This window comes from Morus notabilis, unplaced genomic scaffold, assembly GCF_000414095.1.
Source record: "Morus notabilis unplaced genomic scaffold, ASM41409v2 Scaffold818, whole genome shotgun sequence".
Lineage (NCBI taxonomy): Eukaryota > Viridiplantae > Streptophyta > Magnoliopsida > Rosales > Moraceae > Morus > Morus notabilis.
Genome location: NW_010358179.1, coordinates 102,142 through 116,444, shown reverse-complemented (window position 1 = coordinate 116,444; position 14,303 = coordinate 102,142). Strand labels below are relative to the sequence as shown.

Here is a 14,303-nt window from a genome sequence, read left to right as displayed (position 1 = left end):
TTTTCTCATTTACCTTTTTTCTTTTAAATTTTTTAACCACTTTTTTAACACAACAATCAACATGGTATTTCTTTTTTGGATTAATTACAAAGTGTGTGTTTGGAACTATTTTTAAAAACAATTTTCACGTATTTCGAGAAGTAAAAAATAAAAATAAAAACGAAAACGAAACGACGTTTGTTTAACAAATGTTTTGAAAATGAAAACAGTGAGTAGGGGTGAAAGAAATCACCCCGAACCCGACTACCCGACCCTACCCGAAAATATAAGGTTTTTTTTGGGTTTAAAATTAGCCCAACCCGCAATGGGCGGATAGGGTCGCGGGCCCAAGCCCATTACACCGCTTAACCCTACCTGGCCCAAAATAACCATGTGCACTTTAAAAAAAAAAACCCTACATCACCTACCTTTCTCATTTCTCATTCCGAGCAGAGCACCCCACCGCCCCCTTTACCTCTCTCAAATCTTTCTTCCCCTTTCTTCTTTAATGTTGTTCGTGTTATATCTTAATTGTGGTTTCTCAATTGAAATGTGTCAGGGATTCAAAAACATGCCCTTCTTCGGATTCAAAGTTTGGAGAGGTTCAATATCTTTCCTTCAAGAAGTTGAAATTTGTGTGTTGTTAGGTTGATATTTATCCATGTTAAACTATGGCAAAACCAAATGAATGTCCGTTTTTCTAGGTTATTGCAGTTGTATTGTTTCTCTTGGACAGCCAGGGATATCTACAGGCAAGCGCTTTAGCACTTTATGTTAGTTAGGAAACCAAATTACTCGGGTTTTTTTTTCATAGATCTTATACCTTAAACATCACAGGATTGGATGGTAAAGTTGTTATCTGGGATTTAGAAGACCAAGTAGATCTGTCTGAATATTTGTGAACCCTCATCGTGAAGAATATCACACTTAAAATTTGGAGTTGGTTTACCCGAAGTAATCCGGCCGACCTGAGGTTACCCGAGGTAACCGAATAGTATACGGGTTCTAAAATTAATTAACTGTTGCGACCCAGCATTTTCTCAGGCTGATTATCGAAAGCCGGCCCAAAACAAGCCCAAAAACTGACCCTACCCAGCGACTTTCACCCCTAACAGTGAGAATAGTTTTTGTAAATGAATTAGAAAATAGTTGAAAGTTATTTTTACTTTTCTGTTTTCATTTTTTAGTACTTATCAATAATATTATAATATATTAATTAATAAACATGATTTCACATTTTTATTATACTCAAAACAATCTCTTAAAAAACTAACTAAACACAATTTTAGAATTGTCTCAAAATAATTCTTAAAATAATCTCATTTTTACTTTTTTATTAAAAATAAAATAATTTTAAAACCAATTATAAACGCACCTAAAAGTTAGTTCTAACTGGATCCCCGAGTCCTTGATATTAATCTCAACTAGTCAATCCAACAATGACGACGATCCTAACTCAACGTTGATGATGATCCTAACTCTTAAATCCAACCTAGGTGGCAGTCCCCTATCGGTCCATCGATTTCATCTTATTGCTCCATAATCCATAGCAAGAGTATGCACAACATGGATTTACTCAACTTTGAGTTTTTTTTTAATAGGGTTCAAATAATACTCTACCGTCACTACATAATTTTAAAACAATTAAATTTTCAACCCGTTTAATTCGTTAATTTAAATTTTTAATTCGAATTGAGATTTAATTTTATGTGAAAACTTTTTATGTAATAAAAAAAAATAAATGTAACTGTTTCTGAAAACTTTTTACTGTAACAAAACTCAAATTTTAAATTCGAATCGGTGAAATGAACGGGATATTTATTTAAATTTTATCAATTTTATCTGCCTTTTCATTCTGTTCTTATTTTAACATACCATGACAATCAACCACTGGTAGAGATCAACATGGGTTTTCTACCATAAATGGAACCCTAAATTCTATTCCAAGTTTCTTCTTTTTTTTTTTTTTTTTTTTTAAAGTATTAACCGATGCGACAAGTAATTTTTTTAAAGCAAATTAATGGCTTACTCACTTCAGCAAAAAAAAAAAAAAAAAATCATATGGTATTATTATGATATCCAACATCGTTAGAATCAAAAAGAAAAAACCATTCACCAAAAACTCATTCACAAAAAACCAAGCTAATTGTTATCTACAGACTACCGCACGAAATTGTAAACAAAATACTAAAAATAAAAAAGAGCATTGCAGTAAAAAAAAGGTTTACTCCACCTTAAAAAAAAAGAAAAGAGGAGGTTGACATTAGTAGAACATAAAACTAAAGTAAACTCCCACAAAGACATAACAAAGGTCCTAGTTTTTGTTGGCATAATCTAAGCTTAACTTGCATTTACAGAACCAAAATAACTATTAAACTAAAACACAATACCAGTTAACCTATTGGCAATGTCTCCAAATTAGAAGGTGCAATCCAGAGCAAAGATTTTCTGAGCATCGCCTTACTGAAAAGTTGACCATCTATCCGTACCTTCATATACTTGAGATCGGGCAACGGAGAACTATACATATTTGTCACTTCATCTGGAATGATGAGAGCCTCCATAGAACAGAAACATGTAAAAAAGAATATCGTCAGCGAAGATCAAATAATAAAGACCACTAAATTGACGTGCTTATGCAGATGAATACCTGTTCATAGGAACAAACTACACTGACATTCTTGGAGCCATTGAATTCTGAAAGAAATTTTATAAGACTAGTGTGCCACTCAGCATCATAAGTCTTCCGAAAGCGGTCAGGGACTCTGATAGCGACATCCAACAGATTCGGCGCATTAACTGAAATCTTGAAGAACGAAAATCCATGGTAGCTAAAGGAGACTAAATTTGGGGCATCAATCGTGGTATCCAGCAAGCCCAATTGAGGATGGCGCCAAGTCAAAGCAAAGTCTTTTAGATGTTGATTCCCGATCTTTAAGTTTTGCAAGCTATAGCAATTAGTTAATTTCAAACTTTCAAGGAGGGGAAGTTGAGGAATCAAATCTTCTAACCACTGGTCAGTTATAGAAGCTCCCATAAGTGAGAGATTTCTAATTGTCCTGCAGTGAACCAGATTCATATATAACTTACAGGAAAATGATCCTGTATGTTCAAACGAATGAAGATTAATAGCTTCAACTTTGATTGTCTCACAACGATAATGCATCTCACGAGTAATAAATTCCATAGATTTCATGCTCAAACTCGAAACTTTTGGATTTCTCAAGCCATCACAATAATGTACATGAAGCTTCTCAAGAGAGGGGCAGCCGAACACTAGATTGTTTAAAACTTGATCCGTCATTCGGACGAACACAAGATATAACTCTTTTAGAGAAGGAAGGCTCGAAGGAACAGGGGCCTCCAATACTACACCACTCAACTTTAGAAGAGTTAATGCCCCTAAATGAAGTATAAAATTAGGTAAGCAGTATAGAGAAATACGTGCAGACCTGCCTTCCGGTTGAACAGAGAGGTCTAACTCTTGAACATTCTTCTTCATGGGAAATCTCAACCAACCATCTAATCGTCTTCTACATCCATAGTATGTAACGTCAAGCTTAAATTTAGAAATGCTAGCACCTGCATAAGTGTGTGCGAAACACTCATCGACGAACATATCGAACTTCTTCTGCCCAATATTTGTTTCATCATGATCATCCCTTCTGAAATCATCAATATCTCTTGAATCACAGAAGTCTAACACAGGAATTAAAGCCCACATGCGTCTCCATCGCTTGGAAAGGAGGCCCGTCCGTACGGCATCTATCGTGGGAAGCAAAGATAATATGTGAAGGATGATACCATCAGGTAACTCCGATATTCGATCCTGAAACACAGACTCATGTTCCGGACCATGCTTCATTCCCTTGCCCCGTTTCCTACTTTTTGTAGCCATAATACTAAGGGGATACAATCAATACCCAATCATTTCAATCATGGAATATCTGTAACATACTGACACGGGACAGCAAAAGAAATCTAACAGTTAACTAAGCAAAATTTAATTTAGAATCTCCAAGAACAACTAAACTAAATACCAAATGTATGTAACTAAAAAGAAACACGGTTTTTTAATATATAGATTGATCAAAGGCATCTGGTGTTTAAAGTCACAAGGAAAAAAGAATACCAACTTAATATATTTCGTTGTATCTGATATTTAAAACAACCATTTTTAAATCTCTAGCTGGACTCATCAATTGCTTGCTAATTAATTAAGTTCATGGAGGCCTGAATAATCTTTTTTTTTTTTCTTTTTTTTTACGCTAAGCACCCTTTTAGATTGGGGGAGCCCGGGGTTCAACTTTAGATCTCTCCCTTAGTGAGAGTCCTAAGGAGAATGACCCAGTTTTTTGTCATTTCACTAAGAGTTGGAATATTTTATAATTCTTATATTTGTGGATATTAAGAAAGAGCCAATTACTTGGCGAAATTTGATTTAAAGGCCGTGTTTAGAATTGATTTTATTTTTGTTTTTACGTTTTTTGAGAAAGAAAATATAAAAATGTTTTCTAAACGACGTTTGGCGCGATAAAAATAAAAAACAGAAATAAAAATAATTTTTTAATTTAATGTAAAATAAGAGAGAAATGAAAAATAACTTTTAATCGTTTTTATTTTTATTTTTATTTTTATTTTTATTTTCTCCACTCTCAAACATAAAGAGAATCGAAAGAAAAAGTGATTAATGAATTTTTTTACATTAAAAATAATTAATAAAACTATCACACGTATTTTTAATTTTTATATAAAAAAATAAAATTATTTTAAAATGAATTCTAAACGTGCCTAAAGCTTTTTGGTCATTTTCTTCTATTTTATAACCCCTTTTCACGGAGTACCAAGATTTTTTTTTTTTTGAAGCCTTGTCAGAAAACAAAAAATGAGCATCAGGGTAAGAGTAATGATGGAGTAAACTAATGAAATGAACATCCAAATCAAACATTATGCTGATTTTTCTTCGAAAAGATGATCAGAAAGTACAGAAATATGTCCATGAAGAAACCCACCATTCACGATTGGAAAACATGGTGTATAAACAAAACTCAAAGGCTAGGAAAAGAAAAAAATGGGAAGAAATTTACCTTTGAAACGTCCGGTACCAGAAAGGAACACAAATAAAAGCCAACTACGTAGAAACCCTTGTCGGAGTTCCTCATTCCTAATAGAGAGTGTGAGAACCAGCAGACAGTAGGGAAAATTTTAAATGAATAAAATAAAAGGCGACCAGTCTGGCGCTTTTTATTTATTCATCGGCTAATTGGCATCAATCGTACTTGACTTACAGTTTAGTCCCCTTTTTTTTTAACTTTAACAAAATAATCCTTAAATTCTTTGACAATTAAGATCTTTCCATTATATTCCGTCACTTTTTACAGAACACCTCATGTGCACTACATGTGACTAGAAATTCATGAATATTTTAGACTCCGTTCACTTCATCGATATGAGTTTAGAATTTAAATTTTACTACAGTAAAAAATTATCAGAAACAATCACATTTAATTTTTTTACTACAATAAAAAACTCTCACATAAAATCACATCTCAACTTAAATTACAAACTCAAATCAACGAAATGAACATACCTAAAATAACTATTTTATACAATAATAAAAATAAAATTTATTTTCATAAATACTTCGGAAGTATATATCCCGTTTCAAAATGTCTTTTACTTTTTTAAAATGGTTCAAAATACTTATAATTTATAAAAAATAGATTAAAATACTTTTTTTATCCATTTCCGTCTATAATTTTAATAGATTTATTGTCGTGACACTCATTTTAAATTAATTAAAAGTATTAAATTCTAATTAAATTAGTAAAATGAAATTAACTAGTTATGCTTAAACGAAAAAACCTCAAAAGAAAAAAAAAAAAAAAAACCTCCTCTTCTTCCCCTCCTCTCATACAGACCAAAATACATAGGCTCAAACAGATTCAAAACAATAAGAACAACAGATCCAATCTTTAAATAAAACCCAAAAAAAAATCTAACCTAATCTCATTTGAACATCTCAAAATCTAGAAATGCACAATAAAAAAAAAACCAAATCTTGAATGAAAAAAAAAACCAGATCTTTAAAAGAAAACTCAAACCATATCTACAAAAGAAAAAACAAACCAAATCTGTGAAAGGAAAAAAAAAATCACTTTACCTCCCTCATTCACTCCCTCGACTCCTCAGAAGCATTAGAGCTCTGCGCTGTGATCAATGGCTAAATCTGAACTCCCTAAGGATGGTGTCGTGAAAAAGAGTGCGTTTAGTAAGAAGGAGAGGAGTGATGGGAGAGAACAGGCCCGTTCAGTTCGCTAATTCGAATTTTTAATTTGAGTTGAGATATGATGTTGTGTGAGAGTTTTTTATTGTAGTAAAAAGTTAGATGTGACTGTTTCTGATAGCTTTTTACTGTAACAAAATTTAAATTCTAAACTCGAATCAGCGAAATGAACGGAACCGATTTCTCCCCTAAACAAATTATTACTAAATAAACAAAATGGCTAATATAATAATTAGACACACAATTATCATCAATTATTTTAACTCTTTATCACTCATATTAAATAACGTGAAAAATTATTATAATCATATCTATTTTTTTTATTCTCCATCCCTCTAATTCTCTTCATTTTTCTTACTCTCTATTAATTCTACCAAACGAAGCCTAACCCTCTAATTCTCTTCATTTTTCTTACTCTCTATTAATTCTACCAAACGAAGCCTAAGTCTTATGGAATCCCTCTCGTCTATGTTCAACATCTTGTCAGTGCACTGGACTATGAAAGCAAACGACTTAATCATATGTCGTTAGAAAAGGGACTAGAGTGGAGGCTAATTTGCTGCTCAAAGTTTGAGTGGGTTTTGATAAGAGATTTCAAATCTATTATTTTTTCTAAAACTTTAGTTTTCTAAATTATTAATTATTATTTTCTAGTTAAATTTAAGATATTTTATGTTTTAGAATAAGTGTCACGTTAACAATCCGTTAGGATAGATGGAAGAATATTTTGACTTATTTTCTATATCGAGAGTATTTTAAACTATTTTAAAAAATTAAAAAGTATTTTAAAACATAATACATATTTTAAGAGATATTTTTGAAAATAATCCTTACAAAAATAACAAAAATGTGTTCATAATATAAGATTTACATATGATTTAAAAAAAAAAAAAAAAACAGAGTCCAAAAACTTTCGCTTGTTGTCCCCCCAAAAGAACAAAAATAACTGACAAACTTAAACAATCTCACAAAATTTCCACAACTTCAGTAAGGCAGCAACCAGACACTTGTTCATGCATTTTACCAAAAAGAAAGAAGCATGTTCATCTGGATGCCGTCCACGATGGATGCAGCGGTCGCCGGAGCAAAACTTTGGATCTCGAAGCAGCGCCACCGGCATGCCATGCTCGAGCGGTGACCACCACTAGTTTCCTCGCCCAGACGGCGCTCGAACAACAAAATTTCTTCACCCACGGTCTGGATTGCGATGGTTGGAGCAAGGACCGATGAAGAGGTGAGACCCTTGTTCCAGATCTACAATCGTCGCTGCCTTCTTAATCTCCATCGTCGTGCTTCTTCATATTTGCAGATCTCGCTCGTCGACGTCGTGCGATCTCTTTGGTCGCACAATGGATCTCATCCCATTGTCTTCTGTGGGTAATGGGATGTTTGAGGAGGATTTTGGGGGTTTTGAATACCAAATTAAAATGGGTTTCAATTGAGGAAAGATTTTGTTTTGTGCTTTTGATTAGTAGAGGGAGCAAAAGATTAGAAGAAAATGAAAGAGAGAGAATGGGCAACAGATCTGAGAAAGAAAAGGATGATAATTTGAGTTTATTTTTTATTTTTTCCTTTTTTCATGTGAGATGTGAGGGTATTTTTGTCTAATCTTGAAAATGAGAGCTCACGTGCAATATTATGATTGTTTATTATATAATCTCATAATATATTATAAAATATTATAATTATATTAACAATTTTAATAATATTATTATATTTTATATCATAATTATATAATATATTATATAATAATAATTTTATTATATTATATTACATTTTATATATAATTATATTGATATACAATTTTATTATACTAACATTTGGAGCCATTGAATTATGAAAGAAATAATAATTTCGATTGTCTGACAACGCAGATGTATATTACTAGTTATAAATTTCATCGATTTCAGGCGCAAACTCGAAACTTTTGGATTTAACAAGCCATCACAATGATGTACATGAAGGGTTGTTGTTCTAATAATAAAACTAAAAAAAATAACTCAAATTATAATTTTATTTAAATTTATGTTCTTTTAAATTTAAATTTAAGTTTAAATTCGAGTTTAAACTCAAGTTTGAGAAATTCGAACTCGAGTTTAGAAATTCAAACTCAAATTAATGAATAATATTTTTTTTATTCTTAAAAAAGCTATAACTTTTTCGTTTTAATTCTGATTGAGATGATTTTTTTTCTATACGTGACAACAAAAAGACGAATAAAACCCGACCCATATACCCTATTAAAATTTTTCATCAGCATTGAGTTTTTATTAAAATACTATATAAATATAAATTCAAGTTTTGATTCACTCAAACACAAATTCAAAAAGATTCGTATATCAAACCATAACTCAAATTTACACAACCAAATACAAACTCAAGTTACAAGTTCAACTCAAGTTATAACTCAAACTCAACTCAAGAATTATACTCAAGTTAAACTTCAAAATAACAAGCCTGAAGTTTCTCCAAAGAAGGGCACCCCGGCAATAGATTGTTTAAAACTTGATATTTCCTTTGAATGAACTTGATATATAATTCTTTTAGAGAAAGAAGATATTTCGTTTGGATGAACTCGAGATATAATTCTTTAGAAGGAAGTTCTTTGGGTTGGATGAACTTGAGATATAATTCTTTTAGAGAAGGAAGGCTCGTTAGAGCGTAGTTTTATTTATATTATTTACTATTGATTAATATCTTTTTGACTAATAGATAATTATTTGACAAAAAAGATATTAATTAAAAGTGAAAAATAAAAATTTAGACTTATGCACTCTAAGAAGATATTTGTCTCCTTTCCTTTTTATCCTTTCATACAGACACAAAAATGATACTTATCCTTACAAGGATAAAAGTCTATCACTCAAAATAGTGGATCCTACTAGGTTAAGTTTTACCTACTAAATCGGGACTCATATTTTATGGATAGTTGGATTTTAGACCCATCGAAACCAATAAAGATTTATTTGGTAAAGGAGTTCAAATCAAGATGGGTTTGAACCTTGAGTTTGAACCATTTTAGTTCTGCTATAGTACAAACTATAATTTTAGTTTGGCTACAATGTTTTTCTCTAAAAAAAATTTAAATTTCAAAAGTCATAATCAAGAATCCTGATTTAAACTTATATACTAAACGAGCCATTAGATTTTGAACGATGGGTTTGAACTTGGGTTCAAACCTTGAGAACTAAGAAGGATTTAGATTTAAGTCTTTATTTTGAGAATTTAAATGTCATATAAAAAATTTAAACCCTTTTTTATTTTTTACAAATAAACACAAGTTTAAATCTGAACCATATAAGCAAACGACTCTTAGAGTACCCATACAAATAGGCAATAGAACTCATTTGCTATCACGTTACATTGAAAATACCTAAATGTCCTTCTAGTAATGGAGATGTCAGAATTAAAAAATATAAAAAATTAAAAATTTCACATATAAATTTAAGTATGTTTAGTTCGCTGATTCGAGTTAAAATATAATTTTATGTGAGAGTCTTTTACTGTAGTAAAAAAACTAGATGCGACTGTTTCTGAGAGTTTTTTACTGTAACAAAACTCGAATCGGTAAAATGAATGAAACCTTAAAATTTTAACTGTTTCTAATTTTGAATTATAATTTACGCAGAGACTATTTACCTAACGTTTGAAAAGTTAGGGACTAAAATGAAATTAAACGTAAATTTCAGGTACTATTTGTGGAATTAAGAAAAAAAAAAAATGACCCCGAGGCCCGAAGGAAAGAAAGAGAGAAGAGAGCTATACGAGTGTGAGAAAGAAAAGTCGCCAGCAGAAAGCAGAGATCTGCCACTCCGGGCCTCCCATCGTGAACATCGCTCGTCGCCGAGCTTTCCATCGCGAGTATCCTCCATCATTGGCAAGATCTCTGTTTGTTTTATGGTATTTTACTTTATCGGTTCTGGGTATCTCTAACATTGTCGAAATTTCTCAACTCTGTAGATTTCTTTGTTCTTCAATGTTGTCTTATCTATCAACGAATTAACGGATGTGAGATTATAGTATTAAAATAACATTGGCAAAAATGCAAATTTTTTGTTGTTTCCACTTTGATGAGTATATACAAGTGGAATCCAATCCTTACATTTTCTCTGCCATGGGTGGTCATTGTTTTGCTTCCTTTTTTTTTTCCCTCTCTCTTTCCAGTCTCCTCTCTATTTTCACTCTCCAAATTCCGTGTTACCCTAGATGTGTTTGTATTCTTGAGAAAGTAGAGATTGGAGATATGAACTTGATTGAAGTTTAAATTTCCGATTTGTATGCAAATATGTTTGAGTTACTAAATTGTTCGCTTAATTTTTTTCCTCCAACTATGGGTTTTTGGATATCTGATTTTCTTACAGATGTTTCGTTTTTTCATATATTTTTCATAGATTTTGCAATAGTTTGTATTTTTCTTATTTTTCATGTAAACTTTGGGACTATAGTCGTTAATCAGGTACAAAGATCCCTAATTTCTTAATCCTATAATTGCTATATCCATCTATTTGATCTGAATCTTCAGTTTGGGAAATATTTTTGTTTGATCTTGCATCACTGGTTATATGCATTAAATGTATTGTTCAACTCTTTTCGATTGTTGTCGACACTTTTTTTTTCAATAAAATTGGATTTTCAAGGCTTCACTATTTCCTTTTGCATTGTTTTCCCCTACTTTTGCTACAGCAATCAAACGAATTTTTAGTGAATTTGCTTACTGGATTTGGGGGAAAATGTGTGTTTCTTAATCTTCAGTGGTTTTGCAATAGTTTATAGCGAATAAATTGTTTTAGCTCTCAGTGCGATTTCTAATTGTTGGAATTTCATGGTAATTTATAATGTCGTTGGTTTCTTTTCTGTTTTCTTTTTTCCTTTTTCCTTCATTTTTTTTTTTGTGTGTGTTGTGATTGGCAGAATTTATGTTAATTTCTAATGTGATTGATTTGGTTCTCTGATTCTTAGATTCTGATGAAAAATTCAAAACGTGATTGATTTGCTTAGCTGATTTTCCTGTTTGGGTGAAAATTTTCAGTTGGGTCCCTCATAATTCTATCAGAATCTCTTAATGATGGATGTTGATAACAAGTTTTTGAATACTGGCCTGCTCATAGTGGCCACTCTGGTGGTGGCCAAGCTCATATCTGTGCTTATAATGCCGCAATCTAAGAAGCGGCTCCCTCCGGTAGTGAGGACTTGGCCTCTCCTTGGTGGACTCTTCCGCTTCATAAAAGGTCCAGTTTTGATGCTCCGCGAAGAGTATCCCAAGCTTGGTAGCGTGTTCACGGTGAACATTTTTCACAAGAAGATAACTTTTTTTATTGGCCATGAGGTTTCGGCCCACTTCTTCAAGGCCCCTGAGTCTGATCTTAGCCAGCAGGAGGTGTACCAGTTCAATGTGCCGACTTTTGGACCCGGAGTCGTCTTTGACGTCGATTACTCAGTTCGCCAGGAGCAGTTCCGCTTCTTCACAGAGGCTCTCAGAGTCAATAAACTTAAGGGTTATGTGGATCAGATGGTTACAGAAGCAGAGGTGAGAACTTGCAGTGAATATTTTCTAATATTTAGTTGTTTTAAGTGTTAGCTACGTCATTGAGTCGTCTTTCTTGGCATCGTATTACTTTATGTGTATGTTACATTGTTTGGCATTGCATATTATCAGATAACTTTTTGAGCCAAGGGCTCTGCTACATGGCAATGATTAAACCTAGTAAATTGTGCTAGGAACGGTGATTGATAGAAAAAGGCCGTTTCAACTAATATTTTTTTAAATATGTTTCTCCATCCCAAACCTTAATAGGCATTGCAACTCATTTAGTACAAATTATATAAAAACTTGAGAAAAAGCTGAAAATGTAAAGTTATTTTCTTGTTAAGGCTGACTAGAATTAATCGTATCGTACCATTAAGTCGTCAAATTTACCTACGTCATTCGATACCATTAAGTCGTCAAATTTACCTACGTCATTTGTCTTTTCATGTGACTAAGCTATACTTTAACAATTCACATTATTACATTCACACTGGCATTTGGCAGGATTACTTCTCCAATTGGGGTGACAGCGGTGAGGTGGACCTGAAGTATGAGCTAGAGCATCTGATTATCCTGACGGCCAGCAGATGTCTTTTGGGTCGAGAAGTTCGTGACAAGCTCTTTGCTGATGTTTCTGCCTTGTTCCATGACCTTGACAATGGGATGCTTCCTATTAGTGTACTCCTCCCATACCTTCCCATCCCAGCTCACCGCCGCCGCGATCAGGCACGCAAGAAGCTAGCAGAAATCTTTGCAAACATCATAGCTTCCCGTAAGCAAAGTGGCAAGTCAGAGAATGACATGTTACAGTGTTTTATTGAGTCCAGGTACAAGGATGGCCGCTTAACAACCGAGTCTGAGGTCACTGGCTTGCTGATTGCCGCTCTCTTTGCTGGGCAGCACACTAGTTCTATCACCTCAACATGGACTGGGGCGTATCTTCTCCGTCACAAGGAGTACCTATCTGCTGCGTTGGAGGAGCAGAAAAAACTGATGGAAAAGCATGGGAAGAAGTTGGATCATGATATCTTGGCTGAGATGGATGTCTTGTATCGTAGCATCAAGGAAGCTCTAAGACTCCATCCCCCATTGATTATGCTGCTACGCAGTTCGCATAGTGATTTTAGTGTACAAACCCGAGATGGGAAGCAATATGACATTCCAAAGGGCCACATAGTTGCGACATCGCCAGCTTTCGCCAACCGGCTTCCTCACGTTTTTAAGGATCCAGATAGGTATGATCCCGACAGATTTGCAGCTGGGAGAGAAGAGGACAAGGTAGCAGGGCCTTTCTCATATATCTCATTTGGAGGTGGCAGACATGGGTGCCTTGGTGAGCCATTTGCATATTTGCAAATTAAGGCAATATGGAGCCATTTGCTGAGGAACTTTGAGTTGGAACTCGTATCGCCTTTTCCTGAGGTCGATTGGAATGCCATGGTTGTGGGTGTGAAAGGAAAGGTGATGGTGCGCTACAAGCGACGAGAACTATCTGTGAACTAATGTCAAAAGACATAGGTGAGCCATTGGCAATTTTAAGTTAGCTCACATGTAGGTCGGTTTCTGCTCTTTTTGTTATGCTTTTCTTTTGTATCTGATGCGGCACTTTTCTGTCGTTGAAAACTCCCGTGCTTTTCTTTTGGATTGTTTCTCAGATTTAGTTGCCTTGTATTGAACCTTAGTTTTTTGCCAGAAGTGTTTTGGATGTGTTGCATGTCTCTCCATTGTAGTGTACTTTTGGAAGCAAACGATAACATATATATATATATATATATGCATGTGAAGCTGCTGTAGAAAAAGAGCAAGCCCCCACCTGGTGCGACCCACTCATTGTGTTTGATGGGGATAAATACTTATCTGGGATTCAGCACGGATTTAGCATGTGACCAGTGGGAGCACGTGCCCCCTCTCAAAGTTTTTGAATTTTAAATTTAGTCCGTACATTTCTTAAACTTTGTTACTTTTCACCCCACTCAAATAAATTTACTTGAAAGTGCCCCCACTTAATTATTAGATCACTTTTTTTTTTTTTTTTTTTTCCTTTTTCTCTCTCAATACCTTAGTTGCGGTCTGATTCTCTTTTTCCCATTTTAGTTTCTTTCCATACATTTATTTCTACTATTTTCATGAAAAAAAGAACTAGTTTGTTGAGATTTTATAGGCTTCAAAATTGTAACAAATAATTAGAACACAAATGATCACGCAAGACCAATTAAGTAAAATAAAAGTCAACTTCACAGATCTTTCACAGCGACTCGTATTTTGAAATATAAACATATAATTATAATATTTGCGATAAAATTCAAATAATATATAGATGATATAAATTTATTAAAATTTTAATCCCTGTTTTTATCTTAATATATGCTCCCATTAAATTAAAAATCTGGATCTGTCACTACTGGCATTTTAGGATTTTTCGTAAAAAAATATATTTATGTACGTCATATTTTGTACTTGTTTTTCCTAGCACGTTCTGAATTTTGATTGAAAGTATCATACTTCTAATTG

General features: G+C 33.3%; 2 protein-coding genes across 5 annotated transcripts; one reads left to right on the top strand and one right to left on the bottom strand.

Annotated features, from left to right (window-relative positions):
* Positions 1 to 2,240: 2,240 nt before the first annotated feature.
* On the bottom strand, positions 2,241 to 5,427 carry LOC112090430 (putative F-box/LRR-repeat protein At3g18150). 3 transcript variants are annotated; one of them, XM_024161708.1, is made up of 3 exons: positions 5,067 to 5,427; positions 2,630 to 3,936; positions 2,241 to 2,537 (listed from the first exon to the last, which is right to left on the bottom strand). In XM_024161708.1, the coding sequence occupies exons 2-3, from the start codon at positions 3,875 to 3,877 to the stop codon at positions 2,373 to 2,375; spliced, it is 1,413 nt and encodes a 470-aa protein (XP_024017476.1). In that variant the 5' UTR covers positions 3,878 to 3,936; positions 5,067 to 5,427; the 3' UTR covers positions 2,241 to 2,372. The 3 variants fall into 3 exon arrangements, with proteins under 3 accessions (XP_024017476.1, XP_024017479.1, XP_024017478.1); XM_024161711.1 differs by having other exon boundaries at positions 2,630 to 3,881; XM_024161710.1 differs by having other exon boundaries at positions 2,630 to 3,926; positions 5,067 to 5,082.
* Positions 5,428 to 10,004: 4,577 nt separating this feature from the next.
* Positions 10,005 to 13,511, top strand: LOC112090429 (sterol 14-demethylase-like). Of its 2 annotated transcripts, none has more exons than XM_024161705.1 (3): positions 10,005 to 10,142; positions 11,295 to 11,792; positions 12,297 to 13,511. In XM_024161705.1, exons 2-3 carry the CDS (start codon positions 11,328 to 11,330, stop codon positions 13,293 to 13,295), a joined length of 1,464 nt encoding a protein of 487 aa, XP_024017473.1. In that variant the 5' UTR covers positions 10,005 to 10,142; positions 11,295 to 11,327; the 3' UTR covers positions 13,296 to 13,511. The 2 variants fall into 2 exon arrangements, with proteins under 2 accessions (XP_024017473.1, XP_024017472.1); XM_024161704.1 differs by having other exon boundaries at positions 10,005 to 10,165.
* The last annotated feature ends 792 nt before the right edge of the window (positions 13,512 to 14,303 follow it).

What these genes read in the sequence shown, in the direction of transcription:
- LOC112090429 (XM_024161705.1), top strand. Translation starts at nt 11,328, where the DNA reads ATGATGGATGTTGATAACAAGTTTTTGAATACTGGCCTGCTCATAGTG. An exon ending in AGATGGTTACAGAAGCAGAG is followed by an intron (nt 11,793 to 12,296) that starts GTGAGAACTTGC and finishes GGCATTTGGCAG; the next exon opens with GATTACTTCTCCAATTGGGG.
- LOC112090430 (XM_024161708.1), bottom strand. Translation starts at nt 3,877, where the DNA reads ATGGCTACAAAAAGTAGGAAACGGGGCAAGGGAATGAAGCATGGTCCG. An exon ending in TAGTTTGTTCCTATGAACAG is followed by an intron (nt 2,538 to 2,629) that starts GTATTCATCTGC and finishes TGTTCTATGGAG; the next exon opens with GCTCTCATCATTCCAGATGA.